This window comes from Ceratotherium simum, chromosome 11, assembly GCF_057802395.1.
Source record: "Ceratotherium simum simum isolate JZ-2026a chromosome 11, ASM5780239v1, whole genome shotgun sequence".
Taxonomy (NCBI): domain Eukaryota; kingdom Metazoa; phylum Chordata; class Mammalia; order Perissodactyla; family Rhinocerotidae; genus Ceratotherium; species Ceratotherium simum.
In genome coordinates this window covers 67,090,903-67,113,175 of record NC_141910.1, presented here as the reverse complement: position 1 = coordinate 67,113,175, position 22,273 = coordinate 67,090,903, and the positions used below count along the sequence as shown (strand labels likewise).

General features: G+C 33.8%; 1 protein-coding gene across 1 annotated transcript in view; it reads right to left on the bottom strand.

Annotated features, from left to right (window-relative positions):
- Positions 1 to 22,273, bottom strand: part of ROCK2 (Rho associated coiled-coil containing protein kinase 2) — a 153,366-nt gene that overhangs the window by 1,615 nt on the left and 129,478 nt on the right. The window contains exons 20-33 of the mRNA XM_087437150.1: positions 21,660 to 21,844; positions 16,282 to 16,351; positions 15,448 to 15,551; positions 15,100 to 15,286; positions 13,039 to 13,132; positions 12,846 to 12,940; positions 11,618 to 11,797; positions 11,265 to 11,433; positions 10,737 to 10,913; positions 8,956 to 9,026; positions 7,870 to 7,958; positions 7,342 to 7,420; positions 6,008 to 6,269; positions 5,709 to 5,922 (exon numbers count right to left, since the gene is read on the bottom strand). Of these exons, the coding sequence (XP_087293276.1) occupies positions 5,709 to 5,922; positions 6,008 to 6,269; positions 7,342 to 7,420; positions 7,870 to 7,958; positions 8,956 to 9,026; positions 10,737 to 10,913; positions 11,265 to 11,433; positions 11,618 to 11,797; positions 12,846 to 12,940; positions 13,039 to 13,132; positions 15,100 to 15,286; positions 15,448 to 15,551; positions 16,282 to 16,351; positions 21,660 to 21,844 (1,976 nt within the window). The remainder of the gene's footprint in view (positions 1 to 5,708; positions 5,923 to 6,007; positions 6,270 to 7,341; positions 7,421 to 7,869; positions 7,959 to 8,955; positions 9,027 to 10,736; positions 10,914 to 11,264; positions 11,434 to 11,617; positions 11,798 to 12,845; positions 12,941 to 13,038; positions 13,133 to 15,099; positions 15,287 to 15,447; positions 15,552 to 16,281; positions 16,352 to 21,659; positions 21,845 to 22,273) is intronic.

Sequence of the window (22,273 nt, the reverse complement as noted above, 5' to 3'; positions counted from 1 at the left end):
CCATCCTGATGCCCAGTTTGATCTGAGAACTGTGAAAGCTCAACATCTGTCAACACTCTCTTCATAAAAGTGCCTAGATTTTTCCAGAAAGTACCATAAGCCCTACTATAAAAGGGGTGTAATATTAAGAATGCAGCTTTCTCAATCCCAGCAGGATCCTACTTGCTCAATGGGTCACCAACAGTTATGCTCTCCATGAAAAACTATGGACAAGGGAAAAACCACAAGTATATAAGCAGCATTAGCAACTTATCTTGGCTAAATAAATTGGACTTTGAGCAGGGGTATATGTGGTCTTTTCTTTCTAATCTAATCTAATCACCTAATACTGCAATCAACTTTATTTTAAAAAATAGGAGTAATTTTTTCATTGTTTGTAACTGTGACATTCATGAATAAACTTGTGCCAAGGAACTCATCTGGTCCCCAAAGTCTCATCTGTGATCACTGTCAGTGGTTCTTCAACTTTAGTGTAAATGATTTACCTAACGCTACTCAAATGCATATTCCCAGGCTACATCCCAAGAGATTCTGATTATCATCGGACTGAAGGGGCGGGGGCAGGGGCAAATATTTACATTTTTAAATAAAAAACCCAAGATAAATTCTGACACAGCTAGTTGACTTTGAGAATCATTGACAGAGTAGGTTGATGGATGATTACCCTAATTTCAAAGTAAACAAACCAACTCAAATTACTCTATTTCAAAATGTGCTGAATACAGAACAATATTTGAGAAAACACACACACTTAGATATAACTATTCACTTAACACATATCACAGCCTAGTATACACTCATTTTTCTAGGCTTACATATAAAGTAACTTTTAGCTATGGTTTCAACTCAACTGCGTGGGCAATTGAGATCAGTAGGCCTTCCCAAATATCAAAGCCCCAATTTTAGCAGACTTTATGAAAAATGTGCATTTCATATCCTTCCAATACCTTTGAAGTGTATGCAAAGTGTGTGCCTGTGTCACAATCTTCAAATTTTAAGTCTAATCACTATGCTATTAGTGTAATGCATGAGGAGACTTCCCTTGAAACCTCTTCCCTCATCCCTTTCCAGTCATTCATCTAATTCTTATCATTTCAACTTAAGAAATCTTCCTTTAACTTGGTTTCCTCTCTTTATTTTCACTCTAGGTACTTTAGTTCAGGATCTCATTAAGTCTAAACATACCAATCTCCTGTCGAAGACTTCTATTTGTAGAACAAAATCAAAACTCCTATAGCATAGCATACATGGTCCTTTTCAATCTGGCTAAAAGCTTTCTCTCCAGCATCATCTTCTGCCACTCCCTGCCATTACCTTCTTCCCACTCTAACCCAATACAACATTGCAAACACATAAGTAATTCTGACAACTTAGTACCTCTGCACAAAACATTTTGCCAAGAATTTTCTTTTCCCTTATTTTTTTGCGTGGAAGTTACTGATTACATTTTTGAGAGGTTTCTTGAGGCCTTCAGGCAGAATTCTTTCATGCTTTCTTTTGTTCCTCCATAACACTTGCTCATGCCTCTATTATAAACAACACTTTTAAACTGTACTGTAATTACCTGTTTGATTGTCTATCTCCTCCAGTCAAATGATCAATGGGTACACACTTCAGGCCTGTGAAACTTATTGCCAACGACTGCTTCAGAAAGGGTGCATTTAATTTTGAGTTCTACCAGCAGCACATGAGAGTGTCCATTTCTTTACATCTCACCAAAGTTTCTTAAGCCTTACCAGTTTGACAGGTGAAAATCGTTTTACATTATAGTTGTAATTTTAACTTCTTTGCTTAATAATCAGGTTGATCACTTTTTCATATTTATGGTAATGCCTGCATGTTCCTCACTAATTTTTATATTGGGAAGAGGAAATCTTCTTTCTCTTAATGATTTATATAAGAACTCCATACACAAAGATACTAATCTATCTTTCCATATATATTGCAAATATATGGTGTTTTTAAAAATTATAAAGCTTTAATTTTTGGTTAGTCAATCTCTGACTTTATTTTCTTTCTTTGTTCTTATTCTTAGGAAGTTCTTCAATCCAAGATCAGATACATATTTATCTATTTTCTTCTACTTCATTTATGGATTTACTTTTGATACTTCAAGTTGTATGTAGCTTTATTGTTTTTCCCCAAATAACTAGTCTATTAATTTTCTAATACTTAGAAATGGAAAAGAACAAAGATAAGGATGACATAAGAGCTCCCCAACACCTTTAAGTTTTAAATATGTTGTCAATGCTTTCTTTCTTAAAACTGTTAGCATTTGTTGCATTTTTGCTTTATACTTTTCTGTGTGGCTTAAATATGGCATTTAAAAAAAAAAAAAAAGATCTTTAAAAGAAAAATAATTAAAGAGACATGCCCTCAGCAGAGACTGGTATTTTGTATGCTGCATTGGAACAAATTAGGATCTCTTCAAACTGTCTTCATCAAAAGTCAGCATTTTATTCACAAATTTTCTACTTTTTCAGCATAGTATTTTAATTTTATTTATTTATTTATTATTTTTGTGTGTGTGAGGAAGATCAGCCCTGAGCTAACATCTGCCAATCCTCCTCTTTTTTTGCTGAGGAAGACCGGCCCTGGGCTAACATCCATGCCCATCTTCCTCCACTTTATGTGGGATGCCGCCACAGCATGGCTTGACAAGCAGTGCGTTGGTGCGTGCCCGGGAACCGAACTGGCGAACCCCAGGCTGCCGCAGCGGAGTGCACACACTTAACCACCTGTGCCACCGGGCCGGCCCCCCATAGTATTTTAATTCAAAATTACCAACATGCCACTAGAATAGCCTTTCTACACATTATGTTTTATAAGCTGTCAATTAATTCATTTCTACTCATATTACCGTGAGGCAGTGGAGTATTACAGTTGAGAATGCAGGATCCGAACTAGACTATCTGGATCAGAACTCATGACTATGCTACTTATTAGCTGTGTGACCTTGGCCACACAATGTTTCTGTGCCTTAGTCTCCTGATCTGTTAAACGGAGACATTAACAGCTAAATCACAGGGTGGTTATGAGAATAAATTAGTATAGTTAAAACTCTCAGAAGAGTGCCTGGCACATAATATGCCCTCAAAAATGTTATTTCATATAGTAATAGTAGCTAACACTTACTTAACTATTACTTTAAAACACTTCAGTATGGAAAAAGGGAAGTGCTGCAAAGAGAGTTAAGAGGAAAATCAGAACCAGGAATGTCCAAAGGAAAAAAATGTAATGGTGCAGTTATTAACAAAGACACTGATGAAAAGTTAAAAAAAAAATTAGATGAATATTTATGGGCATTATGTTTTAGTGTGTATTGATGATGTCTAAGAAAGCCAAACCTTTGTTTTAATGTTTAACATCCAGTCCAGTGTTTGACTCCTCTCTAGAGCCATGCTACTCAATGTCAGCTTGTACACAGATGACAGATTGAGGAGCTCTGCTCTCAGCTTTGTCAAGTAGTCATCTCAATCACATCAACTATGATGACAGGGCACTCACTATTCTAGAACAAGCCAATTCTTCCAATTTTAGAAATCTCTGATTCCCTGATAGTTTTCCCTTGCTGAGTTAAAAATGTGCCTGTCTCTGCTTGATTCTTGTTCTAATATATCTTCCAATGAAAAGTCCTTTAAATCTTTATTGCTATTTATGATCTCCCATCCTTTCAAATCATTTCTTCAGAAGTCTAAATATCCTTAGTTCCTTCACTTGCTACACGTGTAACACTTTTAAATGACCCACTACTACCTCAGTTGTTCTCTTCTGTATACCCTCCCTCCAATTTGTATATGCTACTCTTAAAATATGACACCCAAAATGGAATGGAAACTGTAAGGTGATTCATGTAAGACAGATACAGATACAATTTGATGAGTTAGTAAAGTTAGTACAGAGGCAAAGATGTTAAAAACAATGGAAATAATGTTGCAGAGGCATAATAAAATACAAAATTATACTTCAGATGTGCCCATCTTTATGTTTAAAATGTCATATATTAGATAAAAAAATTTTCACAAAAATACCCTATACATTTTACAGTCAGTTTTAATATTAGTTTTATCTACATGCACAGCTGTGAGAGAAAGAAATCCCTATTACTTACTGTTGCTATGCAAAATGTATTAAAAAAATCAATGAAGAATGATTCGAAGGGCAGGGCCAGAACTAAAACAAAACAAAAAGTAACAAAAATAAAAAGTAAATGTGCTGTCAAATAGACCATAATCTTGAATTGGCATGAGGGAGGGGGGACAAAGAAAGTATTTATCAAGTCAGTGAACATGAAAACTGTTATGTAATTGAAAACATGCCTCGGTCTGAAAACTGCTTCATAAACTAATTCTATGTGTTATCATATGTAGTGAAATCATTAACTTGTCAAACAGCACAAAAGAATAAAATATATCAAAACGACTGAAATTCTTAAGGTCTTGAATCTAAACAAATTACTTGCCCTTCTAGAGTCTCAATCAGAAAGAAAGCTAATAATACCTATTCTACCCCATAGGAGTATTTTAAAGATCAAATGAAAGAATATACAGGAAGTTAAATGACAGAACAGAATACATATGGAAGCACTCTGGAAGCTATAAAGCATTATATTGTAAGGTATTAAAATAGCATAGCATTTATGCATTAATGGTTCTACAATATTAATAATAGAAATTTAATTTTTAGATGTTTTGCACATGGCACATGGAATGACCTTCAGTGTCTCTGAATTCTTTTGAGTTTCTTCAGCTTTAATTACTATCATATAATCACTAATTGTATAATATTTAGTTTCATCATACCTCACACAAAAATTCAATATTTTCACTGCTGAAACACCAATTCTACCCTTGTCATTCTAAATTATTTCCTTGAGATATTAGTTTCAAGAAAAGTTTCATATAAGATGTTTGTGGTTAGAATGAAAAGACTTCTGATAATACAGCCAATGCACATCATTATTCATATACTGAAGGTCCTCTGTTAGGGAACAAAGAGGACACCTGAAATTACATACCTGAGCTAAATATATACTTCATCCTTTAGCTAAACAGATCATGTTCATTTCAATGAATAGCAATCTTTATAAATGCTGTAGTAGCTAGTAAGCCAAGAAATGGTTATTCTGAATCAAGAATTAAATTACTATAATGTACCCATAAAAATATTAACTAATACCCATTAGTTAATATTTTTAAAGCTGATCTATATTACTCTTTAAATCAGAGACAAGTTATTATTTTAAACTTATAGATTTGAATTAAGACTTAAGAAGATTTCAGTCCTGCCTCCCAAGTCATCTAACATAAAAGAGGTTTAAGAGGTTTGTGATATTAAACACAATGTGTACACCTGACACTTAAAGGTGTGTGTGTGCATCCTGTCTACTAAATCACTAAATTAGTCAATGTGCTTGTAAAATCCTAAAATACTATGATTATACACATAAATATGACAAAAATGAGCCCTTTATATCTTTCTGGTTGAATTTAGTATATGTGTGTGGTTTACTAAATAAATTTATATTACACTCATCCAAATCAACGAATGAGACATGCACACTAAAACAGTTTCAAACATCTGGTATTCCATGGTTCACTAAAATAGCAAGCAAAAGAAAACTATAATTATGAAAATTTGTAATTTGAATATAAATAGTAAAATATTTTTTAAAACATTTTAATTTTTACTACATTTTTATTTATTACCTTGGTTTGTTTGGGGCAAGCTGTCGACTTGGCCGCCTAATAGACTGGTTTTGTTGTATCTTCATTGAAGTTCTAGGAGATGACCGTGCAAAAGGGTCTGGAGCTGGAGGCTTTTTAGGTATCTTTTTCACCAACCTACTAACCCACTTTTGTTGCTCTTCTGTAGAATTTGCTAATAACAATAGATTCTTTGCCGTTGAAATATCATAATACACTATAAAAAAATTTGAAAAAAATTAATACATTCTAAACGATCTGAACATAAATAATATTGGTGGAGCAAGTAATTTACTATTTACCTTTGCAAGGTGCTATAATCTCCTCCTTTTTGTCCATGTGATCTTTATGACATTTAATATGGCAGCGACGACACTCTAAAGCAGGAGGAGGTTTAAACATATGCCACAGTGGCTTCATACAAGCCTCACAGTTGGTTGGGAAATGGTAGAGAGTAGGAATAAATTCATGTCCCTTGTGGCAAATATAATTTGATTTTTCTCCCACTGGCTCCACTGGAAATTCTTGTTCCTTCTTACTTTCTCCTTCATTAGCGTACAGAATCTATAAATAACAAAAAGAACAATGAATCATTTCTAAACCTAAGTTATTTTTTATGTAGTAGCGATTCCTATAGTGTAAATAAAATAAAATTAGCCTAAATTATTCAATGAGAAAAAAATGCGTTTGATGTTCAAACGTTAGTAGGTCTGTTTAATCGAGAACTTATATGAGAAAAGTCATTAGACCATCACTTTGGTTCACATTTCAAAACAATCAGTCCTGTTCAAATGGTATTTCCTTATTTTCTCCATGATATCTTACTATGGTTTAGCAAATTTATCAGAATAGGCCAGCAAAAGGTAAATTTTCCCTTGACAGGTGTTAGAAAGTTGTTCTGGGAGGGAGTGTTCAAAACAATCACCTGAAGAGATGTAGCAATTATACAAATTGTTGATTTACGATTCTCAAAAAACAGACAACTGGGTGATAACTGCAAACAAAGCTTAAATTGAAAAGATTTGTATTTGGAGAGTTGAGGAAGAAAGGAAAGGAGGAAAGGATGTATAATATACTCCAAATAAATATTATAGGCACACAGAAAATAAGCAGCCAACTCCCCCACAGTACACCAAGCATAATAGCTTTTACACAGAAGGAATTTAATAACTAATTGTGGGTTTGACTAATTTTAAAATGGAAGTAGTAAAGGAAAGAAGTTGGCTTTACTTTAAATTGGAAGTAAAAGGGCTACTGGGTACAAAACTTAACTTCACAAGGAACTTTTTTAACTTTGTAGAGAGCTGAGCATAAAACCAAACACAGAAGGAGAAAGTTCATGCTTAAAAAATGTCATAACCAACCTTGCACAAAAGGATAGCAAAGGCCAGAAACATGATATAAACACTACAGACTTGAACAAGTAAAATGGAGAGAGAAATGAAGATGTATCCAAACAGAATAAGCATCAAAGTCAAAAAGAATGAATCACCTTTAAATGGGACTAAACTGAAAGATAATCTAGAAAAAGGCCCAAGAATAAGGAATTTGATATGTCATGTTATAGTGAGAACTTCTACAGGCGAAAAAACAAAACAAAACCAACCAACCAAAAACAAAATAAAACTATGTTTACCTGGAATATCCTTGGAATTTCTTTAGCATCTGCTCTATATACATCTGTCTGTGTAACTGGTCGGACATGAAATAACTTGCTATAAAAGATTTTTATAAAGGAATAAAATATTACCAAAAAATCAAATTATATTAGTTATCCTATACTTATGTCATAAGTTAAAACTGACTACTTTGACCCATGTTAGAAGGTCAGAGACTATCTTGCTCTATTAATTCAACCACTCCTCAAGATTTTGAGAAATTTCCAGTAAGCCAGAAAGTTTCTATTAGTTTCAGAAAACAACACATTAAAAACCCATGAAATAAAGATATTTTAGCTAATTCTATACCCCAGACTTTCATCTATATGAAGCAAATTTAAGAAAATATAACAGTACAGTAGGAGCTATACTATATGAGTATATACATGAGTATATACATATGAGTACTATATGACTAATAAATTGCACTAACTTAACAAAAAAGGTCATGTTACTCTCTTATACTCTAAAAGATGAAGTTTCTAAATATTCTAATAAAAACTTACTCTATATCTAAAACCATGTAAGGATTAGATTGTTCTTTATCTTGTTCACTGTCATAGAAAAGAATCTTCTTACTGCTTACAATCACATACTGTTAAAAAGAGGGAGAGAAGGAATTAAACAATGATTAAAGTTAATATGTATCTTATTTATTTTGTTTGAAAATAAATTCTATATTAGCAATAAAAATCACAAAAAATACCTAAGTTTAATAACTAAAAAGTTCTGAATATATTCTTAGAAAAGTCTTCCTTAAAATAACAATAAATTTTGTTTGTATATGTTTTAAATAAGCAAGTTGGGGAGGAAATGAATTCAAATATTTTTTGGACTGATATAGCTTCAAGCTATATACTTCAAATAGTGTAGGTAACCTTATTGCTATCGTTTGAATGTCTGTGTTCCCCCAAAATTCTTGTGTTAAATCCTAACACCTAATGGAATGGTATTTGGAGGTCGGGACTTTGAAAGGTAATTAGGTCATGAGAGCAGAGCCCTCATGAATGGGATTAGTGCCCTTATAAAAGGGGTTCCAGAGAGATCCATAGCCGCTTCTATGTGTGAGGACACAAAAAGAAGTCCACAACCCAGAAGAGGGCCCTCACCAGAACCCAACCATGCTGGCACCCTAATCTTGGACTTTCAGCCTCCAGAACTGTGAGAAATAAATTTCTGTTGTTTATAAGCTACCCAGTCTGTGGTATTTTGTTATAGCAGCCTGAATGGACTAAGATACTTATGAAAAATGAACATAATAATATTAAATCAGTAACAGGGGAAAAGAAATAAATGGGTCTTTCCATCATATCCAGAGTTGTTTTCCCACTGAATCAGCAAAAGTCCCAAGGTTAACAGGCTTCTATTTTCCTAACACCAAAACCTGTTTTATTATTAGCAACACGTTAATGACAAAAAAGTTATTTTTTTTGACAAAGATCCATAAAATCATATCATTCCAAATCAGAAACTGCAACAAGTTTTATGTATTTAAAAGTTCTAACTATATATATCATACAACTACAAAAGTGAAATGGCTGTAGCTAAACCAGAAGCAAAACAAAAGAATCATATTCAAAAGCACCAAATACCTTTTTAACCCATCCAAATTTCTTAGTGTTGTTTCGCACAGGCAATGAAAGCCATCCTTCTAGTCTTGATTCTATAAAATAAGCACAGGATATGAGGATAAATATAACAACTCTATCCTAAGAAAATGAGGAATTTAATAAAATGTTAATATAAAGATCATAAAACAAATTAAATATGCCCTTCAGAATTTATCATTATACATTATGTAGGATCTAATAATAATGCAAGATCAGTATAAGCAAGTTATGGAATGCAAAACAAAATCCAGGTTATATCACATTGGAAATATATATTCTATAGTTTATAAGGTCAAATGCCCGTTGATTAAATTCATGCATTTGCAAAGTTCAGCAGAAAAACTGCAAAAAAAAGAGAAGCAGCTTTCTATTCTCACCAGTACACCTGTATCAGAACCCTTTACTTTTCCCTTGGAAGAAGGCCTAACTATAGATATAGTGCACATCTCCTTCAAAGAGAAAACATTTTAAGTGAGTAATTATGTGTTCAGAGAAAATGGGACTTTTAGAATGACCATAATAAAAAGAAATGAAATTGTGTAAATTACAGATCAAATTTGGTTAATGAGCAGCAACATAACCAAAAGATTTCTAAATTTCAAAGTATCGATATAAATAAAATTTTGGCTCCACAAAGGAAACTGTTGAATCCTTAGAATGTGTTCTAATGGCATTTTATCAGTATCTTTTAATGAAATAATTAAGTGAAATAATAAGCATCTTTGGAGGTTATTCTAATAATAAAAGTAGCTATCACTTATTTAACATCTACTACGTGTCTGAACTGTGCTAGATGCTTTACATAAATTTTCTTTAATCTTCACAACCCCACAGAAAGGTCACAAAGGGACATATTTCTGACTCCAGTGTCTAATACTCTTCTCTCACATCAACAACCTTCCAGACTTTATGAACAGAAATGCTGTCATTAAAAACAGCCCATATACTCAACTGTGTGGACATCGTCCTACATCAATTTAAGGGACTAAATTAAATGACCTCTAACAATACAGTTAAGACTGAAGTAATTTTATGCTAAGATCCAAAGCAACCTCAGTACAGTCACTTATGATTTATATCACATGCTGATATATACCCGGGAAATGTGACAACAATGTGGATAACTATAGCTATTTTACTTTGAATTCAATTAATAAGATACTAAATTTTACATTCAACTGCTCATACACTAATTTCTTATGCCATTTACATTAAACATTTTTTGCACTTACACTAACTTTGTCTTAAACATAACAATTTTATGTATTGCCCATCTGGTTTCTTCACTTAAACTATAAATCCTTTCAGGGCAAGGTTCAGGTCAAATTGTCTTCTGTTCTCTTTTAAGGCCTAGCACAATGTTGACCAGGTAAGCACTCAATGAAAAGCTAAACACATCCTCTGAAACAGTCCACATGTTTTTTTTCTGTACTGTCACTCGTGATATGAAACTTCAGAAAGAATTTCTTCTTGGTTGAAAATAGATGAAACAGGCAGTGAGAAACCACATGTTCTTAAATGATGTAAAGTACTGCTCCATTTCTTGTAAGTTGACAAAAAAAATAAATCTATCAATTGTATAAGAGCAATGCCATGTGAAAATATCTTAAAAACAAATTCTTTGTTCATGCAGCAGTTCTTTGACACTAGAGCAACTTGTTAGAGTTAGTGAATATTAGTTAATGTTAAAAAAATTTTTCAAAAGGACTGAAATTAAGGGTAGTGAGAAAAACCCCAAAGGTGAAAGATTTTCAGGATATCACCTGTACCATTAGGTTCCGATGAAATAGGTAAGTAGGGCAAAGATTCTTCTTCTGAGTCAGAATCAGAGTCAAGGAGCATATGAGAACTGGAAGGCTTAGTGGCAATATTGAGAGAAGTAGAGGAACGTTGGTAGGTGAATGACATGGATTCCATAGTGTGTGACTGAGTGATATGAACTAAACACCCAACATAAAAGGAAGTAAGAATGCAGAAAGAGGTTAAGAGAAAATAAAACGAAAGCTTTAAAAAGAGAGCTACCTATCATACACAAAGAGCCAATTTAAATAACTACATATGTGGAATTTTCTTTTGCATTTTGTAATGAAAAATTTTGTTAAAAATCAATAAATAAGTTTAAACTGTCACTGAATCCCCACTCCAAGGAGTAGGTTTTCCCTTAAAGGAATGACAAACATTTTTCCTCAAGAGCAAAGTCAGTCACAGGGCTTAGAACAATCAACTGATTTATATGTAAGGCAAAAGGCTTTCAATAAAAATAAACTTAAGGGCTGAAAACAAATCTGTACCTGGAAACCCATCATCTGCCTCAGCATCCCCTGGTCCACTGCCTATACTGGAACTATCCAGACCAATGTGCAAGGCCTGGAGCTGTGACCGCAGCTGCTCAATGTCACTGTCTTTACTGTCCAGTGTCATCTGCAGTTCAATTCGAATCTGGCTCTCTTCAGCTATTTGCTACAAGAAATTAAATTACATTAAATTAATTGGATGCCATACATCTCATAATTTTCCTTGTTAGTTCAATAATAATTACTAAGTAATAAAAATGTTCTATAACCAATAAAATATATACAGACACGAAAATAACTCTACTTCTTAAAAAGAAGTCTTCAATCTAGAGTCCAAAAAGTATTCTTACAGCCTGCATCTCATTCAGTTCTTTCTGATACTTGATCATCTGCTGGGTCAACTTTTCACGTTCAGATTTAAGCTCCATATGAAGCTTTCTATTCTCCTTCTCTTTTCTCCGCACATCTGTGTCACTACCACGCTTGACAGGTTCTTTTCGATTCATGATTTCAGCCAACTTATTCACAGCCTTAAAAACATAAAAATAAGTATGTAAATAAATAAAATAAATTATGTTGACGGTTTCTTGGTAATTCACCAACAGCAAGTTATACAACCACTAATAATCTCCTTCCCTATACACGAGGCCACAAAGAAATACTTTCTAGATTCTAAAGTAACAGACCTCCTTCATTGCTCATTATCCTTCTCCAACCTATACTCAGTCTTTCACTCTCATGTTTTCAGAGAACTGTAATTTAAAATGTTTACAGGTTTGGGGCCGGCCCGGTGGCGCAAGCGGTTAAGTGCGCGCGCTCCGCTGCGGCGGCCCGGGGTTCGCTGGTTTGGATCCCCGGCGCGCACCGACGCACTGCTTGGCAAGCCATGCTGTGGCGGCGTCCCATATAAAGTGGAGGAAGATGGGCACAGATGTTAGCCCAGGGCCGTCTTCCTCAGCAAAAAAAGAGGAGGATTGGCGGATGTTAGCACAGGGCTGATCTCCTCACAAAAAAAAATGTTTATAGGTTTGATCTGATGTCACTTTCTACCACTTCGAGTTTTTAGTTCCAAGAGAAACTTTTACGAGGCAGATCTTCTTTTATCCTGAAGGAAGAGAATTTTGCATTGGCATCACATTAATAAAATACACGTCCAATCACAGAGCAGAGCATCTGAGACCCACAAGTATTCTCATATGCAACCATGAGAGTTGGCAGAAGGATGATCAATCATCACGTGTGCCTTTTCAGACTAACTGACCCTTTTTCAGGCTGTTAGCAAATGGTCATTCTCTGTAGTTTCTTAAAAGCAGAAAAACTGACCACATTACAGTAAAAAATTAGGAGGGAATGTGATTCCATATGGAAAAACTTAAGAAAAACTTTAATAAACATTGAACTGGACAATGTTAATCAAATCTAGCTTTTCTCAACCTGGCAAAAATCAGATAATTGTGACTGTTCACAAATACTAATACATTCAATGACTGCTCCTGCCAATCTGTAATGCTAGAAGTAAAATGTAAAAAAGAGAAACTAAAAAAATTCAAAATCATATTTAGAGTTTATTACACATACTTGAGTTTTGAGTGTTCTCTCTGTTAACAGTTGCTTCTCAAATTGTGCTTTGATAGCTGCTGCACTTATCTCTTCATCTTTCAACCTTGAGAGTTCTGAAACATGGAAAGATGTAACCATTTTATTAATAACAACAGCAACTGACAAACATTAGGTATATTTAAAATAAGCCTTATTCTTTGTTACTACTTACGCTCTTGGGCATCTTTCAATTTGTTATTTAATTCTTCTTTCTCATTTGCAAGATTGGCAACATCACTAGTTAGTGTCCTATTAGTTTCTTCAAGCTAAGAAATAAAAATGAGAAAAAAATCATATCCCAATGTACAAAATTTAAGTTATAAAGCAATAATTCAAAATGAAAATATCCTAGAATGTTGCTAAAGCTCGTGTTTTTCTAAGTACATCTATCTCTACACTTCTTGCCTTTGTGTTACTGTCTTACCAAACTTCACCCTTGATGAAAACTTTGCTAACCATAATAGACTTCATATGCAACTCAGGAAGCCAAAAAAATTGCCCTTTTCTCAAAAATCCTTAGCACTATTTTTTAATGAGAAAAACATTTAATAAACTAAGAAAGGCAAATACTATAAGAAAGCTCTGCATTCCATCATGCAGAATAAACAAATTTTAAAACTGTAGTATTTCTTTCAGGAATACAAACTTTAATAAGACAGAAAACAAAATTTTACTAAAGAGGTTGACATCCTTTTGTATTCTCTCCAAACCTATTCCTGTTCTTCCTTCCTGAAGGAAATTTTATTGTGAATTGTGTGTTCACACTTCCTACCCATGACTGTATACTTTTATTACATACACATGAAAAAATACATAGTGTGGTTTTATGTGATGTTAAATTGTCCATAAATAGCATCACACTGTATTTATCCTTCTGTAACTGCTTTTACTTGACATTATGTTAAGAATTAAACAGCTGATATATAAAGACCTAATTAAATCATTTTAACTGAAATAGTAGCTCCATCTTCTACCACATTTCATTAATCCATTTATTCGCCTTTTGATAAGACATTTGAATTTTTGCTATTACAAACATTTAGGCTGCTATGAGCATTATGCCTGAATTTCTCTAGCATATTTATCTCAATGTAGATTTTCTTTGGATTATATGAACATTTAAAATTTACTATTTACTATACTAGGCCATACTAAATTCATAGTCCCTATAGGAGTAAATAAGAGTCATTTTTCAGATATTCTTCAAACACCTGCAATTAGTCAGATACTGAATTTTTGCTAATGTGATGAGTATGAAATGGTATTTCAAAGGTATTTTACCTAGCCTTTCATAAAGACTAGTGAGGTTAAGCACTTGCTTATACTTTTTTATTTTCTCTTTTGGCCAATTTTTCTTCTGGATTGTTTCACTTTTTCTTATTGAACTGTAGCAGTTCCACACATATTCTTGATACTGATCCCTTGTTAAATAAATACATTACAAATATCTTCTCCCTGTCATTTATTTGTTGTCTTCTGTTAAAGCAAGTTTTGGATACCGTTCTAATAGTTTAAAATTTTTACTTTTTCATATTTAGGTCCCTAAGATAGATAGAATTTACTTGTGTATGTGGTAAAAGAAAAGGATCTAATTTTATTCCTTTCCACATAAAAATATAGTTATTCGAAAACCATTTATTAAATCTGCATCCTTTCCCACTCATTTGTATATTGTCACTTCCATCATATACAAAGTTCCTGAATGTGCATGAATCTATTTCTGGCCTCCCTACTCATTTCCAGTGAACAGGATTAAATATCCCTGTTCCCTGTTCTGATAGCACACTTGTTAACTAGTGTAACATTTCAATAGATCTGGATAACTGATAAAAGCAAACTCAACCAGCTGATATTTTACTTCTCTTTGAAATTTTTAATGCAATTTTTTTTCAACTTGCCTATGACTATCTTCATGGTAGTTTTAAGATTCTTTTGAATTAAACTTTGTTTAACAAGAAAAAATTGGCTTAATCTGTTTTCCACTTTTGGTTTTTCTCTTTCACTTCAGTCCTTTAACTCTGAATTCACCAAGAGGTGAAGCCACTGGAAGTAGCCTTCTTGAGCCTCTCTGCCAGACAACACTAAGAAGCTAATGGTTAACTGGATCACAAATCCTGTAGCCAGCATATACAATTTTTCATTTAGATCTATGTTACTTTCTTAGTGTTTCCAAGAAAGATTTATGATATGGTAATTTAATTATACTCAAAAAAGAATCAAGAATTTTACTTACAGATGCAATTGTAGCATCTTTTTCAGTGAGTTCCTGTTTGTGTCTAGCCATCATCTCTTTGATCTCCAGCTCTTTCATGATTTTCTCTTTTTCCAAATCAGAATATTGTTCTTCAGCAATTGAACGAGCCAGCTGCTCAGAATCTGCTTTGGTCAAGGTGATCTCCAGTTGAGCTGCCAAGGAGTCTCTACATTTTAGAGATATATCATTTTAATATTCAATTTTCACAATGAGTCAGTTTTTATCTAATTCACTCCATCAACAAATTTTTATTTGGAGTATAGCAGGCACTGTTCTAGGAGCAGAGTACACGGCTATGACAAAAAGAGACAAAGATCTTGTCCTTACCTTTCATCCTGTAATTCCTGTTTCTTCTGCTGTAATTCTTTACAAAGTTTGGTCTTTTCTTCACATTCTTCTTTAAGTTCCCTAACCTGTGTTTTATAAAGGGTCTAAATAGCAAAATATAACAGAAACCTATATCATCATCATCATTAGGAATGTTATTTCTACAGTCAAAATCTATACAGACCAAAAGTCAAGCTGAACACATACAAATATGCTCATAACCCTGAGTAATGTTGAGCCCTTAGCAAATTCATACTTTAATGAGTTTTTCTATTTTCTGGTAATCAACCAACTAACTAGTAAAAGTTCAGCTAATAATTTAGAAGCATGATTTTGAACTGGATACCATAGTGAGATTTCTCATGAATGACAGACTGGTGGGATGAAGAGGCAAAAAAAAGTATTACTAATTTAGACAAGAAAATTTTGTTAGCTTAAATCAATGAAACTTGGTGACAGTTACTACTTCATATTTTAAAACTGATCTCAAAAAAGTACAAATACTAAAATGACAATTTTATTTCTTTCATTATGAAAATATAATTCTTCCTCAAAAAGCAATGCTTCTAATCAACTTCATAGCATAGGGGTATATGCTTAGAACTATTTTTCTAGCAATGATAAATGGATTTCTGTTAAACTATCTACAGTCTCTTGCCCAGTTGTTCTTTTCATATGAGTTGTATGGTATGAAACATCCCATCCAAAACTCTGTCTGGTGTTTGCTATAAGAATCATTCTAAAGACTAGAATCATTCTCCTGGTTCTATGGCAAAATTTTTTTAAAAATTCTACAAATACAACAATTTTCAAATTAATGTGCCCGGAACTTACTGAGAAATACTGCTCTGCTTCAAGCTGATCTTGGAGCTCTTTCATTTGCCCATCTGCATCTTGACGTTCTCTGTGGGGACATTGCATCAAAGGTTTAAATAAGTTATACACATACTAAACAGCAACTCTTGAAATGTGGTCTGGGGAACTCCTGGGAGTCCCTGAGACTCTTCCAGAGAATTCATGAGGTCAAATTATTTTCATAATACTAAGCATCATTGCATTTTTTTTTTCAAAGCTCATTCTCTCACTAGTGTATATGGACTTTTCTTGAGGCTATATGACATATAATGATGTCATCACTCCAAGAGCTAATGAAAAGTGTGCTTGTATGTTCTTGTGTTTTAAAAATTTCTCAGTTTTAATTTCTAACACAAAAAATATGATTAGATATAACTCATATAAACAAAAACTCTTTGGGGCCCTCGATAATTTTTAAGAGTATAAAGGAGTGCAAATAGTACTATATTAAACCAATGACACTAAATTACATATTCTCATACATGCACTATGACCAGCCATTTATGCCAACCAAGTAGTAGAATTAAAAGAGCACCTGAAAATTGTTTACCTTAGGATGAGCGAAGAAATGACTGGGAGGGTGCCTGAGGGGAGGTAAGAAGTGCAGGTTTTTATATCTAAATATAGACAGTGACTGCACAGATTGGTACACTTTGTAAAAATTCATTGAGCTCTACACTTTTCATTTGTGTACTTTTTCTGTATGTATGTTAATCTTCAATTAAGAAATAAAATTAAATAAAAAGTGAACCTAACAACCCATTTAAGAGGTTGGGTTGAAATAAGTTAAATTCTAGGATGACTAAAAACCATAAAAATTATAGTTATCCCAAGTCAAAGCTAAGGGGGAAAAAAAGCAAGTTTGAGAACAACCCAACATACAAGATGTAATTAAAAAACAAACAAAAATCCACAAAAAACTCAACCCTATATATATTGTACAGATGTACAGGTACAGACATAGAAAAAGGTCTGGAAGGATAAACAACAAACTGTTAAAATATGTTACCTCTGGAGAGATGAAATATGTCTGCATTCATAAAGCGGAACTTAGACTGTTTTCTGTTTATTTTTTAATATAGTTCCGAGTATTTTATAGTGAGAAAGTATTTGAATAACACTTGGGTATTTAAAAAATGTATATAGCAAGCAAGACTCAGAGAGAGCAAATGATTTAATCATACCATCTTCAATTTGTATATTCCTTAGGACTTTTATCCTTATTCTCATTTAACATAATTTGGACACTTTGTTTACTCATTTGCCCTTAAATCTCTGGATAAAAAGGAAGTTATCACTCAATATCACTTAATCTGTGTTATTATTGATGAGTATATTACTAAGAAATGATGATTCTTATTTCTCAGATATCAAAATTTCAAAAATGTGAAAGATGCTAATTAATAACATATCAAATGCCAACTTCTAAAATTCTCATCATCACCAGCTAAGCCCATTTGCAGTAAACCCCAGTATAATTTTAATATCATGATCATTTTGAGAAGCTGCTATCATTCATTTATATGTAACTTTAAAAACCTAACATTTATTAGGTATTTAAGAAAAGTATTTTTCAGAAAGTAACCCCATAATATGCACATGGTTATAATTAAATAGTGCCAACAGCACAGAAAAAATTACAGCGAAAGGTAGCAGTCTCCTTATCCGCACCTCTCCACCACCTAATACTACTCTGCTAGAGGAAACCACTTTGTTTCATTTTTGTGTTTTGTTCTTTTGGTAGTTACCTCCACATCTCAGCTTATTTCTTGACATAAATTTTAATTATTATTTACCAATTCTCTGCCAACTTGCGAATTTCGTTCTTATCGTCCCTAACCTCTCCCAAACCTCCAACACAGTTGTATCACTGGCCTAAGTGAAATAATCAAACCTCCATTTTCTATTACATCAACCACAAACCACAACCTCCCCAGTTTGAGATGAGAACCGTAACATTCCCATCCTTTCTGTTTTTTAAATTTCATAAGAACATGTCTAAATATGAGTCTTTTTTCATCTATTTTTGCTGGGTCTTTTCAATCTAAAGATTTCTCTTTCAGCTATAGGAAATTCTTTTCTATTATTTCTTTAATAATTTCCTCTCCTTGGTTTCTCTGGAATTCTTATTTGTCTGCTGCTAGAACTCCTAGAACAGTCTCCGTGTCTTACCTATTTCTCTCATACCTTCCACGTCATTCCTTCTTGTTCCACATTTTGTGAAATTTCTGTACTTTTTCTTCAAATCCTTCTAATAAATTTATATTGGCAGTAATTTTTAATCTTCATGAGCTCTTTCCCATTCTGGCTGCCCCATTTGCATTACATCTGGTTCTTGTTTAATGGAAGTAGTATCTCCTAGAATCTTATTCAATACTAATTATTATCAGCAGGGTTGTTTTGTGTGTGCTTTCTATTTATTTAACTTCTCTTCATTCCTTGATATATGTTTCATCTGGGGGCACTTTTCCTTTTGCTTTATCAGTCTTTCTCTTCCATATTGCAGGCTTTCCTCAAATGCCCAGTGATACTTGGTTACTCATTTACAAAGAAGGCGATAGAAATTTTAATCTCCATGTATATGGGAAGGGTTTTCTAACTGACGAACTTTAGTTTAAGATGAGAGGCTTAACAAGCAGCATTAAGCAAGGGAGCCCCTAAATGCCAGAATGAAAAAGGCTTTTCTCTGAGCTGCTGACCCCATAGCAGCTGTTCTAATCATCCACAGAGAGTGTGCCCAATTTCTTTAGAGGGAATGCTCTGTAGGAACCCTAGTGGTGGTAGTGCCTGACTACAGACACTTCTGCAAGTGGTGGTGGTAGAGTATGATTAGCAGATTGTTCCATTTATAGCATCACGTCTTACTCTAGCCCGTTAAGGTATTTGTTTTGAATAATGAAACTTTTTTCCTTCATCTCTATCCCACTTCACATATACTCCTGGCTGTCACTTGCTTTGCTCTACTTCACTAGTCAGAGGGTTTTCATCCACTTCCACTATCTCATTAACTCAAGGAACTTTGTGTCCTCTAAGCCACTGTAATTCTTGATGTGGGTTTATACATTTTAAAAATTCGTTTACTAGAATTTTACTGGAATCTTGGAAGAAAAGATATATGTTGGTCATTTTCAAATGCAAGCCTACATAGCACTTCATATGTAAATTCCCACTGTATGTATTTTTTTTTACTTTGTATTCTAATTAGTCTTACCTCTTCCTAAGGAATAACATCTGATAAAATGATAGTAAGCTTCCTACAGGTAGGAAATGCATCTGATTCATCTTTGAATCTCCCAAAGTGACTATCAGTACCTTACATATAATAGATATGCATTCATTCATGCAACATTTATTGAGGATTTACTATGTGCAGGACATTAATCACGGTTAGATAAAGCAAAACATAGTAAGTGATTTTTGCCATTCAATGAACTCATAATGTACTAGGTAGTTAAGACAGCAAATGTGGGTATCTCTGAGGAGGAGGGGTTAGAAACTGAGGGATTAAGAAACAACAGAGCCACGTGCACTTACAAAGAAAACAAGAAGCATATATACTAAGTATCATAAGTTAGGTATAAACAAAGTGTAATTAGAACAGGAGAGGAAACACAATCTAGACATTAAAGTAGCTCCTGCATTCATATAGACACTGTTGTTGGAACAGATACTATGGAGAATAATTGTTTAGTCAAGTGGTTTTAAAACCGTGTTCCCTAGAACCTAGGATCCACAGCTTAGGCTTGACTAAAGCCGGGCCAATGAGTTCCATCCCATGACTTTGGGTACTTTCTGAACTTGGGATCCAGAAAAGTTGAATCAGGGTCTCTCCAAATAAATAAAGCTATAAGACATATCTCTAGAGTTTCTCCTTCTTGAAGGACCAAGTTTTCTGCTAAACGGAAAAAGCTAGCCTAAAATGAGAGAGAAGAATATAGCTAATATACATGAAAAGAAACAAAAAACAAAAAAAACAAAGATAAGATGAAGATGTCTGAATATTGTTTAAGTTTCTAGTTCCAATTTTTTTTTTTTTTTTGCTGGGAAAGTTTCACTCTAAGCTAATATCTGTTGCCAATCTTGCTCTTTTTTTTTTACTTCCTCCCCAAAGACCCAGTACATAGTTGTGTATAGTTGTAGGTTCTTCTAGTTCTTCTATGTGAGCCGCCACCACAGCAATGGCTACTGACTGACAAGTGGTGTGGTTCCATGCCCGGAAACCAAATCCAGGCCACCAAAGCAGAGTGTGCTGAACTTCAACCGCTGGGCCATCAGGGCTGGCTCTAGTTCCAATTTTTAAAAGTTGAAATCTCATCAAGTTTAAGAGTCTAGGCTTACCCAGGCAATAGATGAGCAAAAAGAACAAAATCTTTATGACCATCCTTTCCTAAGTAGTGTCAATGTTTGAATACCCTTCCTAGGTAGTGTCAGTCTTACCAACCTGTCACAGGGATATAAAAAGCAGGCAATCAGCAATGATGATAAGAGTAGAGTAATAATCTTAGTAGTAGTCATAGTAGTAGTAACAGTTAATAGTTGTAGTCCCTACCATTTGTTGTGTGCTAGATGCTGTAAATAAACCACTGTTATCCTTTACAAGATTCCTAACAAGGAATCTATTACTGCCCCCTTTTGTACGTATGATAAAAGGCTCAAGAGAGGTTAAATATTTTGCCCAATGTTGGTTAGCTTGTAAGTAGTGGAACTGGAACTCACAACTCAATCTGCCTGGCTTCAAGGTCTATGTTCTTTCCACTCTACTGCACTGCCTGCCTCTCATCAAATAACTGGGATCCAATATGATCTTTGGTCATGATTGGGAAGAAGTAATTATAATACTAATGACTGCATGGGACAAACTTTAACAGTATATTTAAAGTATACTTTACAAGTATTTTAACAATATGTTTAATATTTTCTAAGTAAACTAAATCAAGCACTAGAGTATATCCTAAAAAATTATTCAAAAATGTATATGGTGTTTGCTTAACAGTCAAATATTTCCAAGCTCAGAAATGAAAGAAACAAACAAAAAGCACATGGACAATAAGCTTGAGGGACAGTCCTAAGGAGAAATCTATGGAGTGAAATCCCAGACATTTTCTTCTGCTCCAACACCAATACTCTCTCTATGATTATATCATAGTAAGGTGGCAATAGTAAAAAATTTGGAGGGAAGCAAATATCTTCTTGAAGGACAACAGTGGCACTCAATACATTACTTGTATAGAGAGAAAGAGAAAATGTGGTCAAGAAAATAAAATGGTCAAAAGAAAATTCTCAGATAAATCAAAATTAAGATAATTTACATGTGGATAGTTGTGCATATTAGTAAAACTTTGTCTCAATTAACTTACTTTCGAAGTTCAGCATTCTGTTTTTCCAAGCTCATTTTCATTTCCATGAGATGATTATTCTCTTGTTTTAACTGCTTTTCTGACATCTTTAGTGTGTTAACTTGCTGTGTTTGCATCTTCAAGTCATTTTGTGTGAGGCAGCGCTTCTGAGTTTCCTGCTCTATTTTTAATGTCAAGTTTCTAACCTAAAAAATAAATTGTGTACTGGGTATATAAGTAAATTATTTTGATTTTCCTCATCAATGAAGCTGGTAGCAAATATGATGATGTAAAACAGATTTTTGCCCTTAGGCAGTTAATTCATTTCGCAGTAAGATAACTTTTGTATTTTTGATAATGTTATACCATTTTTTGTGTGTGAGGAAGATTAGCCCCGAGATAACATCCATACCCATCTTCCTCCATTTTATATGTGGGATACTGCCACATGTGGCTTGATGAGTGGTGCATATGTCCGTGCCTGGGATTCGAACCAGTAAACTCCAGGCCACTGAAGTGGAGCGTGTGAACTTAACCACTACACCGCCAGGCCAGCCCCAATAATGTTATACTTTTAAAATAAAATATGGTCCTTAAGGTAAAAATAACTGAAAAATTTTATGTTATGATTCACT